The 18,036-nt window shown below is 38.4% G+C and overlaps 2 protein-coding genes across 2 annotated transcripts in view; one reads left to right on the forward strand and one right to left on the reverse strand.

The window, feature by feature from the left end:
- triob (trio Rho guanine nucleotide exchange factor b) overlaps positions 1–7,363 on the forward strand; it is a gene marked incomplete at its 5' end in the record, with an annotated part of 102,746 nt that extends 95,383 nt beyond the window's left edge. The window contains 11 exons of the mRNA XM_079240307.1: positions 19–884; positions 1,833–2,083; positions 2,226–2,355; positions 2,447–2,474; positions 2,612–2,774; positions 3,013–3,134; positions 3,260–3,338; positions 3,794–3,994; positions 4,096–4,234; positions 4,508–4,694; positions 5,200–7,363. Coding sequence (XP_079096433.1) covers positions 19–884; positions 1,833–2,083; positions 2,226–2,355; positions 2,447–2,474; positions 2,612–2,774; positions 3,013–3,134; positions 3,260–3,338; positions 3,794–3,994; positions 4,096–4,234; positions 4,508–4,694; positions 5,200–5,627 — 2,594 coding nt within the window. The 3' untranslated portion in view covers positions 5,628–7,363. The remainder of the gene's footprint in view (positions 1–18; positions 885–1,832; positions 2,084–2,225; positions 2,356–2,446; positions 2,475–2,611; positions 2,775–3,012; positions 3,135–3,259; positions 3,339–3,793; positions 3,995–4,095; positions 4,235–4,507; positions 4,695–5,199) is intronic.
- Positions 7,364–16,099: 8,736 nt separating this feature from the next.
- On the reverse strand, positions 16,100–17,131 carry LOC306756137 (C-C chemokine receptor type 4-like; the record flags this gene model as incomplete). The annotated part of the gene is made up of 1 exon (XM_079240807.1): positions 16,100–17,131. Exon 1 carries the CDS (start codon positions 16,988–16,990, stop codon positions 16,100–16,102), a length of 891 nt encoding a protein of 296 aa, XP_079096933.1. The 5' UTR covers positions 16,991–17,131.
- Positions 17,132–18,036: the final 905 nt, after the last annotated feature.

Raw genomic sequence — 18,036 nt, forward strand, 5'->3', positions numbered from 1 at the left:
ATTTTTCTTGTTGTGCAGCTCTGACATCACCTATAGAGTACCAGAGAAACCATGTGGGTGGTGGAGGGTCAAGCGGACCACCCAGTAGTAGCAGTAGTAGTACAGGAGGCAGCACCACCAACAGTACCTCCAACATTGGAGGAGGTGGCGGCGGCAGCAATTCTGGAGTATCAGGAGGCAACTCCTCTTCTCTGTGTGGCCCTCGCTCCAGACCTTCCCGCATCCCACAGCCATCCTCACGCCTCCCCCAGCCTGTTCACCATCACCATCCACTGGGCCCCGAGGGGTCCAACCGGTCAGCAGGTATGTGGTCACCCTGCCATCCACAGTCCCCTCAGCTCCTCCCCTCTAACCTCTATTCAGACAGCACAACAAATGGAGAACTGTTGTCATCAGAGGTTCCTAGGGTGAGGATGCTGGATGGTCCTCATGGAAGAAACTGTAACAAGCCATCAGGTAGTACGGATGTTAGTTTCAGACAGGCACTGGCAGGCTTTGAAGAGACACAGAAGCATCAAGCGGTACCACAAATGTCAGTGGTCCCTATAAGTTTTCCTCTTAAAAGCCCTCGAGTCGGGACAGTTTCCCCCCTCATTTCGCCTCAAACTCCTGGAGGAGGAAAGGAACCATTTATTCCTTCAAGTCCCGCCAACAAAGGGAACCCTTTCTGGGCCATGGTTCCTCCGATGCCTCCTTCTCCTGTTAGCAGGCCTGGTTCCTTTTCTTTCCCTAGTGACAGTAGTGGGGTCGGTGACTCTTTGGTCAGAGGAAGTCACGGGACACCTTCTCATCACCACCACTCCAACCACAGTAAGGACACAGACCGCATGAGCACCTGCTCCTCCACCAGCGAGCAGTCCATACACTCCACCCAGAGCAACGGGGTAAGATGTCAAGTCAAGGCCGAGGCTTGAGTGAGCTCCTAGAGCTTCTCAGTAGTCACTAACCCCTTCTTCACTGGCTGTCTATCCATCAGTCGGCCAGCCACTGGCTCTAAGAATGGCTTGTACATGCAACGACTTACAGCAGAAACACCGATTGACTGAAGATTAACGGCTATCTGCGTGCACTAACTTCACCAACAGTGTGTGTGAGGGAGAACTCTTGGGCTCTCTCGGAGTGTACTAACAGTGCAGATCTGACTCACAGAGCATTTGTTGCGTCTGCTTTAAAATATTCTCTCTGCGTTTCAGTACATGCTCTTCAACTATACTGACAGTAACTAACCACTGATGGTTTTAAAAACAGCATTTATCCTTTTTCTGTTTGTTATTTTGTGTGGCCAAAGCCTGAGGCCACAACGTTCTGTGAGAATATTTTCAAGTGATAATCAGTCAGCTGTCAGTTTAATCTTAACTTTGCGGTATGTCTGCACCAACTTTACAGTTATTTTAAACTTTCTTGTTTCTCTGAAAGTCTTTTCTATACTTCCCTTTTATTTTCACTGTTTACTTGAACCTCTTTCTATTTAACAGAAGACGTCTTGCATTTCAGCATCAGGATCAACACCTCTGCCTCACATCTTAGTGTTGCAAAAAAGCTGTCAAACACTTAAAGCATAAACAGTAACTCTTTACATTCCTGCAAGAAAAAAGTCAGTGCTTCTGTCACTGCATGCACTAAACATCTGGCAAGGTCATTTTTTCTGATTTCCATCAATCAAATCATTTGATCACATTTGATTGGTGTTGAGAAACTTTTTTGTACTTCCTTCTAATGTGTGGTCATTTATTTATCTCCATGACTGTTTTTTATGTGCTGGTTTCCATGTTGGTGCAAAGTGTCATTTTGCTCCATGTTACCATCTCAAGTTGGCTATTTTTCTCCAGCAGAGTGAAAGCAGTAGCAGCAGCAGCGTGTCCACCATGTTGGTGACCCAGGACTATGTGGCAGTGAAGGAGGATGAGATCAGTGTGGTGCAGGGTGAGGTGGTCCAAATGCTTGCCAGCAACCAGCAGAATATGTTCCTGGTGTACCGGGCTGCCAATGAGCACTGTCCTGCAGCAGAGGGGTGGATCCCTGGCTTTGTGTTAGGACATACCTCATCCTCCATCACACCTGAGCTCCCTGAAGGAACCATCAAGTAAGAGGAATAAAAGATGCTTTTTTTGTTGTTTGGTGTAAAAATGCATGACAAACATTGCAAAATCACCTGCAATGATTATAAAAGAAAAAAAAAAGTTGTAAAACTAAAACTTCTCCTTTTTGGTTAATTTTTGGTTCAGAAAATCATCATCATGGCACACAGCACTACGCATTCGCCGAAAGTCTGAGAAAAGAGACAAGGAGGGCAGAAAAATGGAGAATGGATACCGTAAGTCTCAGGACAACTTGGCAAACAAAGTCTCTGTCAAGGTAGGAAGAGTGAAGGTTTTATTGCATCATTTGGATTTTTTTATCATTTGATTTTGTGCTTAAATTCTAATTTTTGTTTATTCCACTTTAGCTTCTGAATCCCAATTTCATATATGATGGTAAGTAAATTGAGTCAGATGTGTTCTGTAAAATAATAAAGCCAACAAAAAAAAAAACTTTTGAAACTTTTAATTTTTCACTTCATAATTGTGACTTGGAATGAATGTATAATCTGCTTATTTCCTTTTTTCTCCAGCACCTCCAGAGTTCCTCATTCCTGTGAATGATGCATCATGTGAGAGTGGAGACAATGTCACTCTCAGGTGTAAAGTATGCGGTCGACCTCGTGCCACTGTAACATGGCATGGACCTGACAACATCCCTCTGAGCAACAACGGACACTACAGCATGACATACAGGTACAGCATCCATCTGAACTATATTTCATTTTTACATATTTTAGCCATTGAGATCCTTTGATTTACTGGACTTTATAAGCAAAACAAGAACCAAACTTTACATTGATCATTGCGGTATGAATCTAAATATACTCTATTAACAGTTGAGCCCATTAAGTCCATTAAGTTGCTACTGCACATCTGCACATATCATGTGAGTTATTTTGTCCCTCATCCCTTTTACTTTGTATTATCACAGTGAGACAGGAGAGGCATCCCTGCGTGTCCTTGGAGTATCTCTAGAAGACAGCGGTGTGTACACCTGTGTGGTAACAAACATAGCAGGCACCGTCTCCTCCTCTGCCAGCCTCAATGTGTCAGGTTAGAGTACTATCAAAGTTTATTTCTCATGCCATCATGTGAGACCACAGTTCAGTAATTAAAGCTTGTTAAAAATATTTTAGTGGTTTTGTAACTAGCAAACTCAATTAACTGAATATTCTCAGGAGCCCCAGAAGATGGCAGTGAAGTCCTTTGGAAAAGCAGTTTTGAATCCTACTACACAGAGATCACTGAACTCGGAAGGTAAGCTGGTGGTATTGTAAATCCACTCATTAGCTTTCAGTTTGCGTTGACCACAAGCTAAGAAATTCCCCGCCATGCTCACCTTTTCATCTCATAGCTGCAACAATATATTTGGATGACAAAAGAATTATAACTTACTGCTTGTTGCCTACACTTGATGTGAGGATTTAAATTACTGCAGTAAATGAGGCCTAAAAGATGCAGACTTGCATAACAAAACCCAGTCATGCACATTGTCTTCAGGTCATTTATTTTTGCACAAGGAAATATGCATGATAAATGCAGCAATATTAATAATAATTATTTAAAATAATGCTGCATCCTTTGATGCAGCATTATTTCCTTTGATCCTTTGAACATACCTCGCATTTAGAAATGTAGAAATTCCAGATTCCTCACTCCCTAATGTGCATCCTGCTGCGTGACATTAAGTGACCTCCCTCGATCCTCTGCAGGGGCCGCTTCTCAGTGACTAAGCGGTATGACCAGAGTGGGAGTAAACGAACCGTTGCAGCAAAGCACGTCAACAAGAAGCTGCTACGTCGAGAACAGGTGTTGCAGGAGATCAGACTCCTCCAGGCTCTGGACCACCCCAACCTGGTCAAACTGCTGGACACATATGAGACAGCCACCAGCTACGTTCTTGTACTGGAGATGTGGGTACAGCAGCTGTGACTCTCCACTGTTTGATCAAATAAACTGATTATTTCTGTGGTTTCTGAGGTCTTTACACATCTTTTTATGTTTCTGTTCTCAGGGCAGACCAGGGACGTTTCCTGGACTACATTGTAAGCTGGGGAAACCTGACAGAGGAGAAAGTGGCTTTATACCTCAGAGATATTATTGAAGCTCTCCATTACCTGCACAGCTGGAGGATAGCACACCTGGATCTGAAAGTAAACGGGCATTCTTGTGTCTGCATAAAACTCAGAAAACTCTTCTGTTGAGCTGTTTTGAGTAAAAAAAAAAAGGTCATTTAAGTATTGGCAGACATGGTAAAACCTCTGTTGAAGTGTCTGCACAATACTGCTTTTTTAAATTCATTTTTACTGGCATAGCAAGAAATAAATAATTAAAAATCTTTCTTCTTCTGCTGGATCCTACTTGTCATTGTACTGGTGTTGTAGAATTTATACTGGGTCTCAGTTTCCTTCTTCTTGCATCTACAGCCTGAAAACATTGTGGTGGAACATGCATCCTCCCAGCCTGTAATCAAGCTGACAGACTTTGGTGACGCAGTTCAACTGACCCCATCTTCCTCCTATATCCATCCTCTCCTGGGGAGCCCCGAGTTCTCTGCCCCTGAACTGGTCCTAGGTCAGCCCGCTTCACTGACGTCTGACCTCTGGAGTTTAGGTCTGTAGATAAAATCTAAAATAAAACAGGATTTAATGTTTATACATTAAATCATACACACATCATGGCTATGGAAGACCTTTTCAATGCTTTGAAAAAAAGGAAAGAAATGCATTTACTGGCTTGATTCTCCACCATAATAACACTGGTTCATGTGTTGCCTTGAGCCTCTAAAGGTTTGAATCACCCAACATACTGATTCACGATTACAGAGATTCATATAATAAATACATGAATGTGTGCATGGCTTTATAAAGGCACATACACATTTCTGCTGTTTTGACACACATTCACCTTTTTAGTCTGGTCTCTCCTTTCCACAGGATTAAGTATAATATAAGTATAGCGTGCTGAAGTTGAAACCTAATTAATTTAAAATTCCATCTGTATTAAGTGGGTATATTTCCATAAAAATATTTTGAACACATTGCCAGATAAAATCAGTGTTGCTGGTAAGGGACTGAGATGATAATTGATTGTGTTTTATGGCCTGAACGATTTGCAGGGGTGGTGACCTATGTCATTCTAAGTGGTGCTTCTCCTTTCCTGGATGAAAGTTTGGAGGAGACGTGTCTGAACATCTGTCGTCTGGACTTCAGCTTCCCAGAGGACTACTTCCAGGGTGTGAGCTCAGCTGCGAAGGACTTTGTCTGCTTGCTGCTCCAGGGCGAGCCGGATCATCGGCCTTCTGCAGTGTTCTGTCTGCAAGAGCCGTGGCTCCAGCCTCAAAGCCCTTTAAACAGAGATAGCGGACCCGCCACCTTAAACCACATGCAGCCGCTAGCCTTGCCACCATCCCCGAGTCATTGTAGTTCACACCTGGACACATCCAGGCTCATCTCCTTCATCGAGCGACGGAAACACCAGAATGACATACGACCTGTGGGCACCATTCAGGCTTTCCTTCACAGCCGCCTTCTGAACCACACCTGACAGAAAGCTCACAGGTAGATGGAAACAGAAGGAACTTCTGCCACTGCTGCTTTTAGTTTGAGCAATTCTCATTAAAACCCATTGAAAGGACCAACAGCGACATGCCCTGTAAGATCCCCTTTTCCCTCACTAAGCCACAAAAGTCCTGCTGCTGCTGACTGACTGACTGATGAATCCATTGACCTTCCCCCAGCCCTCTTACTTAACCCTGGCATAGTTTCTGTGCCTGCACAATAAATGAACTAATGGAATCTACTTGAGATTTCCAACTTTGACTCAGCAGGGAGAAAAACCAAGCTTTCTCAACAAGCCAGCGCAAGCAAGTCTCACGTTATGGACAGTGTTAAAGAAAATAAAATACTGTAAAATAAGAGTTATTTCAGGCTGCTTTAGGTTGAACACAAGAAAATGTTTTTTTTTTTCTAACGAGAGATTACTTTTTGTAAATGAAACCATGTACAGTTGGAGAACAGAGAACTGTCTTTATCGAGACCTTTTGAAAAACAAAGCGTAGTTGCTAAGTCAAAAGCAAAGAAGAGGAATGAGATGTGGATAAAAGTGGTGCCCATCAGCAGGGTCCACTTTGTTCTGGCGCCAGATAGAAACTACCAAAACCGTGTTTTCCAGAAATACGTGAAACTTAAAACTTTGTGCAATAGTTTGCATATCTTAATTAACCCACCTGAGTTTAAAAGTTGAAATCATTTCATGTTGTGACACACAAAAAAAAAAAAAAAAAAAAAAAAATCTTGAAAAAGCTACAAGCCGTTTGGCAAAAAAAAGCATATTTGGCAAAGCTTCCCAGATCTCTACCTGCATCCGCCTTATTTGTAAATAAGATGTTTCTGCTTTACATATGTTGATTTTCAAGAATTTATCTCAAATGAACAAAGGCTATTTTGTTTGCCGAGTTTTAGTCATTCTGTGCAGAAAGGTGAGTCACTTCCTGACTGACCCTCGGCGGCTGGATTTTCACAATAAACACACCGCTACTAAAAATGCACTCGTATTTTGCATCAGTTCCCATGTGCAATGTTGCAGCTTTAACATGTATGCAACTATTTATGAAGACTTGTGTTGTAGCCGTATTCTTAACAAGGCATGTATGTACCTGGTACTGCATTAGATGCTTGTATTGTGTTAACTCTTATGTATTAATTTCAGTATTAATATCTGCAAACCTCCAAGTCAAAGGAGGGTTTTCTGATATGATGTATAAAAATGTGTAACTATAAAATACAAACGCTTAGACTTTCATTTTGTCCTTGTTATGTTATTTTCTGTAACAATACCAAAGTTGGCAATGCTTTGTTTTTGTGCTTTTATGTGTTTTTATTTGATTGATTTTTTTTTCCCCAGATTTTTCATGTTAAGTTATGACAGCGCACACTGAAGACATAAATATGAGTGTTTACAAAAGTTCAGTGTGACTTTATTTATTATTGTAATGAGATATTGTTTGATGGTTTATTGCTGGAAAAAAAAAAAGATTTCACTTGTCTATTTTCAAGCTGTGCACAAAGTGGTTTGCTGTGTGAGATTGTTAGGCTTTTGTAGACGCAGTTGTATGTTGCTATTTTTTGTTTTGGTTTTAACATCTCAGTTTGACATCATAAGATATATAATTAGTTTAAATTTTCACAAAGCAGTAGGTCTAGAAAACAAAATGCATTGGAAAATTCATTTGATGTATTTGAAGACGACCAGGTTTCAAAATGCATCAACAGCTAAAGAGGTTTCTGCCAGTTCTATTTGTTCATATAAGTTATTGTCTGTAAGATAAGTGGTTGCGGAAATCCTTTTTTTTTTTTTTTTTTTTTTTTTTTTAAGTGCCGAATAAGTGAGACAACCAAGACGGTTGGGTTAAACAAAAAGTGTGCATTGTTTCTTGTTCAATTTGAAAGTTGTAAGAGTTCCTGTCAGAATATTTGGTCTCTGTCGTCTGAGTCTCTCATTTTCTGTTATTTTTTTATTTATTAGTGTGAGTCTGGGTTTCCCAAAAAATCATGCTGTACATCGCTTCAATGTATTCTCTGAAAGCCTGTTTGTGGAAGGATCTGATTCAAGTACTGTCATGTCTTTGGGAACCCCAGTTTACTCTTGATGTAAAGTTGTACAGAGAGGGTCGGACAGTTTGTCTCAGCCCAGGATGTAAACCTCATGTCATATTTTAAATACACCTACAAGGAGACTGCAGCAATGTCATCTTGAATGTTTTATTATGACTTATTTTTACTTTTGCATGTATATTTCTTTGTACAGAAGATTGTGTTTACATGTTACTAACATATGTGTTGTAAATAATTAATTTTGTCCTTTTATTTTGCCATTAAACGTACAAGGAACAACAGGTGTTACCAAATCTTTTTGTACACATACACATCCACACGTGAAACTAATAGTCTTGAAAGTATTATTTAATGTAGGTAGGAAGGTGACAGTGACATATTTCTGGAATATTTAGAAAGTAGAAAAACCCTTAATAAGTTAACCAGCTATAAAACGAATGGAATCAGCAATTGATCACAAACTGATAGATATATCTGATTAGCCTTAGGTTGGTAATTGCATTGCAGAGAGATGACCAATGAATGTGATATTTTTAACAATCTAGCAAATCTTTTTTTTTTTTTTTTTAACCTACTAAAACCAAAATGAGTTAAATGGAGGTGTGTATGGTAAACTGTTAACTTTCCAGTCACACAAAGCTGTCACTGTCTTAAAAAAAGAACCAGACAGGGGTGTTATTGATCAAATCTTTTCCTGTGCAAAAAACTCAGCATGAATCAGTGTTTGTAATGACTCGCCTCAAGAAAGTAACGCATCTTTTCCTACTCATCCTATCACAATCGTATTCTAAATTTACTGATTATAATTGTACTCATTTGTACTTTTGTTAATTTAACACATGTTTTTCTGAAGGCTGAATATTTTCAGGATTACCTTGAACACCTGTGAACTTACTGAACCTTGTGTTCACATTTTCTTATCAGGTATGAAATCCACTGATTATTTCAGTAACAGCTGTGACAATTATTTTGCATGAAACCACATGGGACTTATCTCTGCAATCTTTGTAGACCATCTTGTCATCAAAGTCCCCTGCCAAGCAGTGAGATGTGAAGGTGATGCATGCAAACGTGCTGTTTTGTCAAGTTTGAGTGTTCTGCTTAATCTTATCTAATCAAACTTTATTTATATTGCACCTTTCAAACGCAGGTGTACCACAAAGTGCTTTTCAAACTGCGCAAAACAATGTGGAAATTAAAGTCACAGCACTGAAAGAGGACATAAAAATGTGAATGAAAGAGAATATTCAAATAAACATGAATTAAAACAAGGTTAAATGAATTGTGAATTTAAAAAATAAGCTTTTAAATGCTAAATTTATATGCTAAAGTTTTTATATTATGTTTAAAATATAATATAATATATATTTAAAATATATAAATCAGACATTTGCATCTTAGGTTTACTTTATCCACGTGTTGTTTTGTTGCTTTTTCCCACTCCCTCTCTCTATTGTCATTTCCCCACTTTTAACACCCACCTTGGCTTCTGCACATCCATCACCTACTCAATTCAGCATTCACTCATACACCGAAATCCCTGTCTGACTGATTTAAAAATATGAGAGGTTGAATGACTGAGATAACAGTTATAAAAGTCCGTTTTCATGACTGAAAGTGATTTTCTCTGTAATGTCGCAAATACCTAGAAAGTTAGTCACACTGCAGAACGCATGCAAATTATCAGTAGCACAGCATAGACACAGTGTTAGAGATCTCACACTGACCGATAGATGGCAATAAAGAGCTTATGTTCGACTTTGTATTTCATGTATCAGAACACACAACTTCTGGCTGAGGGTCGTCTTGCATTCCTCAAGAGATTAGTGCTTTTATGGTGGATTTTACAAATCATTGACAGATTCTGTTTTATATAAATGACACAAAAAGCACTTTATTGCATTGCATTCCAGCAAGAGTACACCCATCCCTCAACACACACACACACACACACACACACACACACTCATTCACTTACAGCATAGTTTAAGAAGGGAAAATATTGTTACATCAGAAACAAAAGTTCAAATTCAAATAAAGTTTCTATTCTATAACTAAATACCAGTTTCCCTATAAAACACATGGGCAAGTTAAACAAATAAAACAAGAAGCCTCCATCCATCTGCACATTTTCTGTTGCAGTATTGTCCAATTCAGGGTCATGGTTCAGGATGTACCATGTTAAAATACATCCTGGACGAGTTGCAGATATCCCTGCAAATCCATGTTTCTGGGCCAACAGAGAAATATATGAAGTTGACAGCAATGCATATTCACACTCACCTTTATGGTTGTTTTTTTAAACACCAATTTAGCTAACATACATGTTTTTAGACTGTGACAGGAAGCCAGTGTACCTGCAGTAACCAAGCATGCAAGTAAAGGATATGAAAACACCACAGACATACACCAGCTTAGTTTCAAACCAGTAACTTTCTAAAACTCACTTGCAGTCTTCCGGAACACTAATACCAGATCTTTCAGATGTATTTCACTCTCAGTCGCTTCTTACAGAGAGTATACTGTCCTGGCGCGTGTTTTTATGATGATATTTTCTGGAAAATGGCCGTCCTTGGATTTTTAATTCTATCATTTATACATTTAATTCCTCTGATTAAAAGCTTCACATGGGGAAGACCCCATGTTTTTCTCAAGAGTTTAAAAATCACACCATGTTGGTCCTTTTTTGATTCTCATTAAAAGAAAGACAGTCATGTTGGTGCGTTGTGAACCTTTAAGCTGAGTAAATTTCAGTCATGTCCTCCCAGGTAACATCTGATATTTTTCATTGTGAAAGAACAGGGACAAGTAAAAATCCCTTCTACAAAAAAAATTACATATAATTATCTCACATAATTACTTCACAAACCACAATAAAGACGTTTAAGAACTTTTCTTGTTGCTGCCTACACTATTCACCTCCACACTGAAAAGTGCTCTCAGTTTCAGGAATGGTTGTAATGGTAGAGAGAAGTGCACTGCTGCTTTCTGTTAGAGCAGGTTTTTCCAGCGCTGCGAAGAAAGAGAATGAAATGAATTTCTGAAGTCAACAACCATCTTATTCTTGTGTTGGTATTCAAGATGAACTGATATTTTTTCTGCACCGTATCTCAAATTGACTGACCAGTTCTCTGTACTCAACTCCTTGTCAATCATCACTGGTACACTTCACAACTGCAGAGTCATCATTTCTGCAGATGACAGGACTCAGAGTTGTACTGGAAGACTGAGATGTATAATGTGAAGAGAAATGATGAAGGTACAGGCCCTTGTGGCGCTCCTGTGCTGCTGAACAACATCTAAGACACACATGTTTTCACAAACTGTGGTTTGTTATGTAGCGTAAATCCAGCTGGCTGTGGAAGCATCCAGCTGGAATTCATGGAGCTTCTCACATAACAGAGCAGAAAATTGTATTAACCCTTTCATGCATGAATTAACAAAAAAGAATGCAACTTTTTTTTTTTTTAATACAATATTTTACCTCTACATACATAATGCAATACTTTTTTGTTTATTAGTGATATTTAGAATGTATCTTCATTTCTGATTTATTTTTATGTATTCTATCAAATATTTATAAAATAATATATAATCCTTATATTATGTAAATCTTCTATAAAATATAGCTGCATCGTTTTCTTTTCCTATCTATCACAAAGGCAAACTTGCGTAATTACATTATGTTTAATTATATCATATGTTCTCCAGTGAGTGGAAACGTATTGGATGACTCACTAATATCCACTGACATGTTTTTGTTTTTTTGTTTTTTTGTTTTTTTACAAAAATACCATCCTCATTCATGAATATGCAAGAAAAAAGCTAATAAATTGGTGTCCACTATTGGGCCACTATGCATGAAAGGATTAATAGTGCTTGAGAAATCAAAGAACTTGATCTTCAAAGTGGTGTATAAGGATTGGAGCTCATCAGCATCATCAAGATTCTCTAACTTTTCTGCTAATGAGTTCATTTTTTTCTCATTAGGTCTGGTTGTTTTTTATGTTTTCCTGACAATAAATTTTTCTCAGATCTGATTACTGGTTGTTTTCATGTGGAATTTCAGCCATTCCTATTGGTTGAAATATATTATTTACCTCTTGCAGAAATTCTGGAACTTGTAGTAGTTTATAATAAAATTTTGAGATCATTCAACTGGTTTTGAGGACTATTAGGGCCTGATAATGGAAAACTTCTTGCACTGTGGCTTACAAAAGTTAGAATCCAGAATATTTTTACACAGTCTGACAAATACAGGCACATCAGGTCTTGAATACTGGTCATTGTTACCATTACCACTGTTAAACTATGTACAAAGGAAAGTACCAGGCTTTGCCATTCTCCATTTGTATACAAGCTTAGTTTCAGTATTGTATCATTAAACTGGTTATGCACCCTGCCATGAATTAGGAGCAATGGTCAAGTCTACCTATTATTAATTTGTCTGTATGGTTGACTAATTTCCAGAAGTTTAATAGTAAAACTTACAAATAAAAAAATCTTACTCAAGCAACGCTTGCTATAGCCATAAACACATATCAAAATATATCATACCTCTGTCATTTCTACAATCATCAACAGTCAGGGCCCTTCTGGATCCTTAACATGTTCAATCATGTTTCCTTTAAACCTGTTATGTAAAATCATAACATCTGCTGAATGTGATGTTCAAAATGAATTAAGTCCTTTGACTGGATTTTCCAAAATGACTAATTTCTTTAGACTTACACTTGGTCCTATTTTTTTTAGCCCCTGAACATTAAAGGTGGAGTATATAAGATTTTCAACATTTAAAAAATAAAAAAAACTAAAAAATAACAATCATAATTAGATAGTTTTTTTTAAACATGTAGGTTCCAGTCTGTCCAAATTTGATATGTTATTAAATTACACGTTTAATTAATGACAAAGATGATGACAAAGAAATGTTTGCCTAGCAGTAAAAAAAATGGGCTTTTTGTCATTTGTCATTAATTAAACTTGTAATTTAATAACGCATCAAATATGAACAGACTGGAACCTACATGTCTTCTTTAAGGACAGCTATGAGTGTGCCATGCTACAAAAATAAATTTAACTGAGAAATAAACATTGTTCCAGTTCACCTGGGTTTACTCAAGATTAACTCATTTAAAATGGTCACAGATCTACTCTTGCTTTCGGTAAGAGTACAGACTTCTCTCAGTAAGGCTTTCTTCCTGTTTTTTCAAGATTCTTCAACCTTTGGCTATTATTTGGTCCGTGCCTCCCTGTCCTCCCTGGAGATATCTTCTCCAAAGCATAAACCCCATTTCTTTCCAGATAGATCTTTCCACCTTTGTCCCCGCAGTGCAAACTGGATGATCACCATTCTGAGCACCATGTTTACTGCTGCATCATTTCTCCTCTCTAAGTGATGAACGTGGTCCAATGTTTCATGAAGTTTGTCCTGTGACACTGGCTGAACATGAATGAGAATGCCAACAATGTGGTCTCCTCTCTCTTTTTTTCAGGCTGGCAAATGAGGCAAAAGTCCATCTCCAAACATGCATGCTGTAGAGCAGCTTTTTCTTCATGTGGTTGACCTTGATCCTTCACTGCGTGTAATTCTTCTTTGTTCGCTGTCATGTTTTGTACAGTTTCTTTCACTTTGCATCCACTTTTTTAGGTTTTTGGGGATTAAGACTTGGCACTGGCATGTTGTCATCAGAAATTCTCCTTCCTCCCTCTTCCATCGTTACATAGTTCTTTAATATTTCCAACTCACCTGCAGTGACAGTAGTGCTACAGTTGTGGTTAGCTATCCTGGTAACTTTTGAACAAATTAGTGTTAGGCATGCAGGATTCAACTGAAAAGCAGCTCTTTGGGCCATTTTTTTTCTCTGTGAAAGTTTAATTTCTGTATTTACACTTTTACAGTTTAAAGACAAAGAAGAAAATTGTTTTGCCAGAGCCAGCAGACATTTGTCTTCTCGCTCTGCCAAAAAAGTGGTCCCGACCCATGACTGAGTCACAGGAGATTTTATGTATATGGAAGCTTATTCATTTTTCATTACATTCATGGTTTCCAACTTTCCAGGAGCTTCAGCCCAAATTCAGCCCAAAAAAGCCTTGGGTTCCTCCTAATGCAAGACAATGCTAGACCTCATGTGGCTGGAGTGTGTCAGCAGTTCCTGCAACACGAAGGCATTGATGTTATGGACTAGTCCGCCCGTTCCCCAGACCTGAATCCAATTGAGCACATCTGGGACATCATGTCTCGCTCCATCAGCCAATGCCGGTTGCACCACAGACTGTCCAGGTGTTGGCGGATGCTTTAGTCCAGGTATGGGAGGAGATCCCTCAGCAGAACATCCACTGCCTCATCAGGAGCATGCCCAGGCATTGTACAGGCACGCATAGGCCACACATACTACTGAGCCTCATTTTGACTTGTTTAAAGGACATTACATCAAAGTTGGATCAGCCTGTTGTGTGTTTTTCCACCTAAATTTTGAGCATAACTCCAAATCCAGACCTCCATGTGTTGATAAAAAAATTTTTGGACAAATTTAGAGATTTTAAGGAGCTGTTTTGCATGTGTTAGGTTAACAGTTGAACAAATCCTTAGAATTTGTTTAGAATGCAAACATTCGACAGAGAAACAACACATCATTTTTTTATCTGTAAGATCTATTTAAGTCAATATTAAGCCATCAATCAACTACTTGTAGATGTCCTGAATTGCCATGTTCAAGAATCTTCTTCTCTTCTTTGCTTGCCATAGTTTTTAACAGTGCACGTATATTAGCTTTGATGAGTATGACATAACCTGCTATAGTACTTACGTGTGTATGATTGTGTCTTTTTCAAGATAATGGGCGTATTAACTTGAATAGATAAAACACTTGTATGAATGGGTTTACCACAAGAGACCACACAAGATGAGAAACAGTACCCCTCAATGACTGATTGCTTTGCGATGAATAGTAAAATAACGATAAAGTATGAACAAGACAAAAGAAGAAAATGAATGTATATAATTAAATTTATTTGAAAAAGATCAACATTATGTACAGTATTTTTTTTTCAAACTAAAACAACATTTTAAAAAAAATGAAAAATGCAGAGACAATATGAACATTACATTTTCTTTACCCAAACTAAAAGTATGCACTCTAATTTTGAACATCTGCAGTTTTCTATTTTTCATGTTGATCAATTGTTACTTTTGCATGTGCAGTTTGAACAGCGTACGCAATGAACACGATCTGGCAGCAAGAAGCAGGAAATGCAGGAAGAAAGAGGTGGATGTTGTGGTTAAAGTGTCACGTTTGTTGGCTTGAACAGCAGGGTACGTACCATCACTGCATGATGTCAAACTATCGCATTATTCCTGTACAACATCTCAACCATGGCTAATTCAGTTAACTTTTTTTTATTTTTGTTATTTTTTTTGTTCTTTTTTAGCAAACACAAATAGTACAAACAAACAAAAAAGCACTTGCAGTATCACTTAAAATAGTCTAAGAGTATGATTCATTATTTTGTATTTGTGATATTATAAACATACTGAGGAATGCATGCTATGCTTTTCTTTATAACCTATATATCCTGCATGCAGATCACCTGATCTGCTTTGATTGATATTTCTGATCACAAAACAAAAACTACTGCAGGAACTGTGAATTTATTTAGACAGCAAATGTTCCATTATGTACCATGACTGCAAAGGTTAAACACACAGTTTGGTTGCATTTCCTCTTTCAGCCTGTGGCTTTCGATGGGTTGAGGTTAGCTTGCAAATCCTCTGCTAAACATGCTTCATGCATTTCTAAACTAATATCACTGGTTGGCACTTTTGCTTATATTCATATTAAAAACTGAATAAGCATATTTTTTAAAAAGTTAAAATGTTAAACATTTGTTTTTATTTTACCATTAAATGTTTTATTGACTAATCAACCTGTGTTTTCAGATTGATGTTTATTTCAAATGAGAACTAATGGTCTTTGAACAGCAGGTTATACAACAAGGAAACCTCCAATGTTGACACTTTTAACAGCTGTTTTAGGTGACACAGTTTCACACACATTCAGCCAACTACATGGGTTTAAAACTATTTCTGACTCATTGCAATATATGGTTTGCTTTTCAAAAGCATCTCATGCACATGTCACTATATTTACAAACAGGTCAATGTTCCTACAGCACAGTGAATACAGAACTTAGAAAAGTATAAAAAAAAAAATTAAAAAAAAAGAATATGATACAAAATAACTCTTAACAATGACATACATTTTATGCATGCATATCTCTTCATTTCCCTTTTACCAAGCTGTCACCCGTAACCTAAAATAGATGCTGAGAAGAGAAGTTTGGTCAGATGTGTTCTCATTTTGATGGTGAAGTTGAAAAGAACAGGAAAACACAAACCCCAGTTTAAACACCAGTGTTTTTATCATCTAAGCTTGTAGTTTGTGAGTACACTGATGTGATCCTGTGCTGTGGTATGTACACCTTGATCACCTGACACAGTCTGCAAGGAGATCTGTTTATCAGCCTCAGCAGCTGCCTCCTGAATTTCTGCCCAACAAACACATATAGGATGGGGTTGAGGCAGCTGTGAGAGTATGCGATGGCTTCAGTGACTTGTAAGGCTCTTCTGATGACTTTGCTGCTGTCGCATTCTGTGTAGATGTGCATTAACTCCAGCACTTTGAAGAAGGATGCAATGTTGTAGGGGACCCAGCAGAAGAAGAAGACTGCCACCACCAAGAAAACAACACGAATGGCTTGTTTTTTGGATGACTTGCTGTTCAGAAGCCTCCAGACAATCTGCGCGTAGCAGAAGCTCATGATGAAAAGCGGGAGGAACAGACCCACAACGTTCATTTTAAAAAGACCAAAGACCTTCCACTGGTGAGAGATGGCAAAATCTCCAGTAGCAGATTGGGAATAATCAGGGAAGCAATAAAGAGACATATTTCTAAGACTGGTATTTCTAATAGCTTGCTGCTTGAGGAACATCACATCAGGAAAAGAGGCCAAAAATCCAGCCAGCCATGTAACAGCAGCTGCAATAAGTCCAAATGACCGTGTCCGTGCTTTCATGGCATAAACAGCATGCACTATAGCCAAGTAGCGGTCAATGCTCATGAGGCAGACGAAGAAGATCCCACAGTAAAAGGCAATATAATAAATGCCCAGGACTACCTTGCACATAGCATCCCCAAACACCCATTCATCCCAGGCTTGGTGGGCAAGGAAGGGAAGCGAGCACACTAAGAGGAGGTCAGCAATGGCCAAGTTTACCAGGCACACGTCGGTCATGCTGCGGAGCCGCACTCCACAAGCAATGACCCAGATGACCAGGGAATTCCCCACAAAACCCAAGATGAAGAAAATGGCATAGAACAATGGAAGAAAATTTGCCTGATGTTGCTCATAAGTACATGGTCCGTAGTCGCCCTCGTAGTCATAGTCATAATTCTCTGTAGAGGCCTCTGTAAAGCTGGTGAGAAACAGAAACAAAAGCAAATGATTAGAAAATACCAGATATTTTTTCTTTCCTTTCTTTTTTTTTTTTTTTTTTTAAAAAAAAGATAAATAAATAAATACTGCCATGTACTTTAACTGAAGTTGTAGGGATTGTCGTGGAAAAATACAGTACACACTACAAAACACAGTATGGTCAGCTACAATCTTTGAAGAAAAGTCACTTCTATTGCTCAGAATTTTAACTTTTTTCCTCTGTGACTTCTGATCATGTCTCTCAAAACCCAGGCATCTCCGTACTTTCTAGATATATACGATGAATATGTATAACAGCATCCAGTGGAAAACAATGTGACAAACCATGTATACATGCAGAAAATTACTTAGTGGTCACCGTTCACTTCATACAGGAGGCTAACTACCTGAGGTAAAAGCTAAATTATGTGGACATGCTGCAGGACAAACAGGGACATTAGCATTAATCTTCACTGACTATCCTTCTGATTTCCATTATTACGACACATGTATAATTTATATGTCTGTTGGAGCTTCTACGTTTCAAAGGGGTCCAAACGAAGCCTTTGCAAACGAGCACAAACAAGGCGAAGGAGTAACTTTCACGAAGAAATACTCTGTTAAATATGTAAAACACACACATATGCCTACGTGACTTTGTAAGGCATATTTGGTTTTTATCGTTCCTCCTCGTTTAGTATGGTTTGCGTTAAAACCATAAAAGGAAGTTGCAGTTTGAGTAAAGAGTAGATGCGAAGCTTACATCTGGCAGAAAAACATAAACAAAAACAGCTGGAGTTTGCTTTCAGCCGAGAGCTTTTTCTTTTGCCAGTGCCACGTTTCACTGTTTAAAATAAAGTACTCGA

Source organism: Telmatherina bonti (assembly GCF_933228915.1).
Source record: "Telmatherina bonti genome assembly, chromosome: 5".
NCBI classification, from domain to species: domain Eukaryota; kingdom Metazoa; phylum Chordata; class Actinopteri; order Atheriniformes; family Telmatherinidae; genus Telmatherina; species Telmatherina bonti.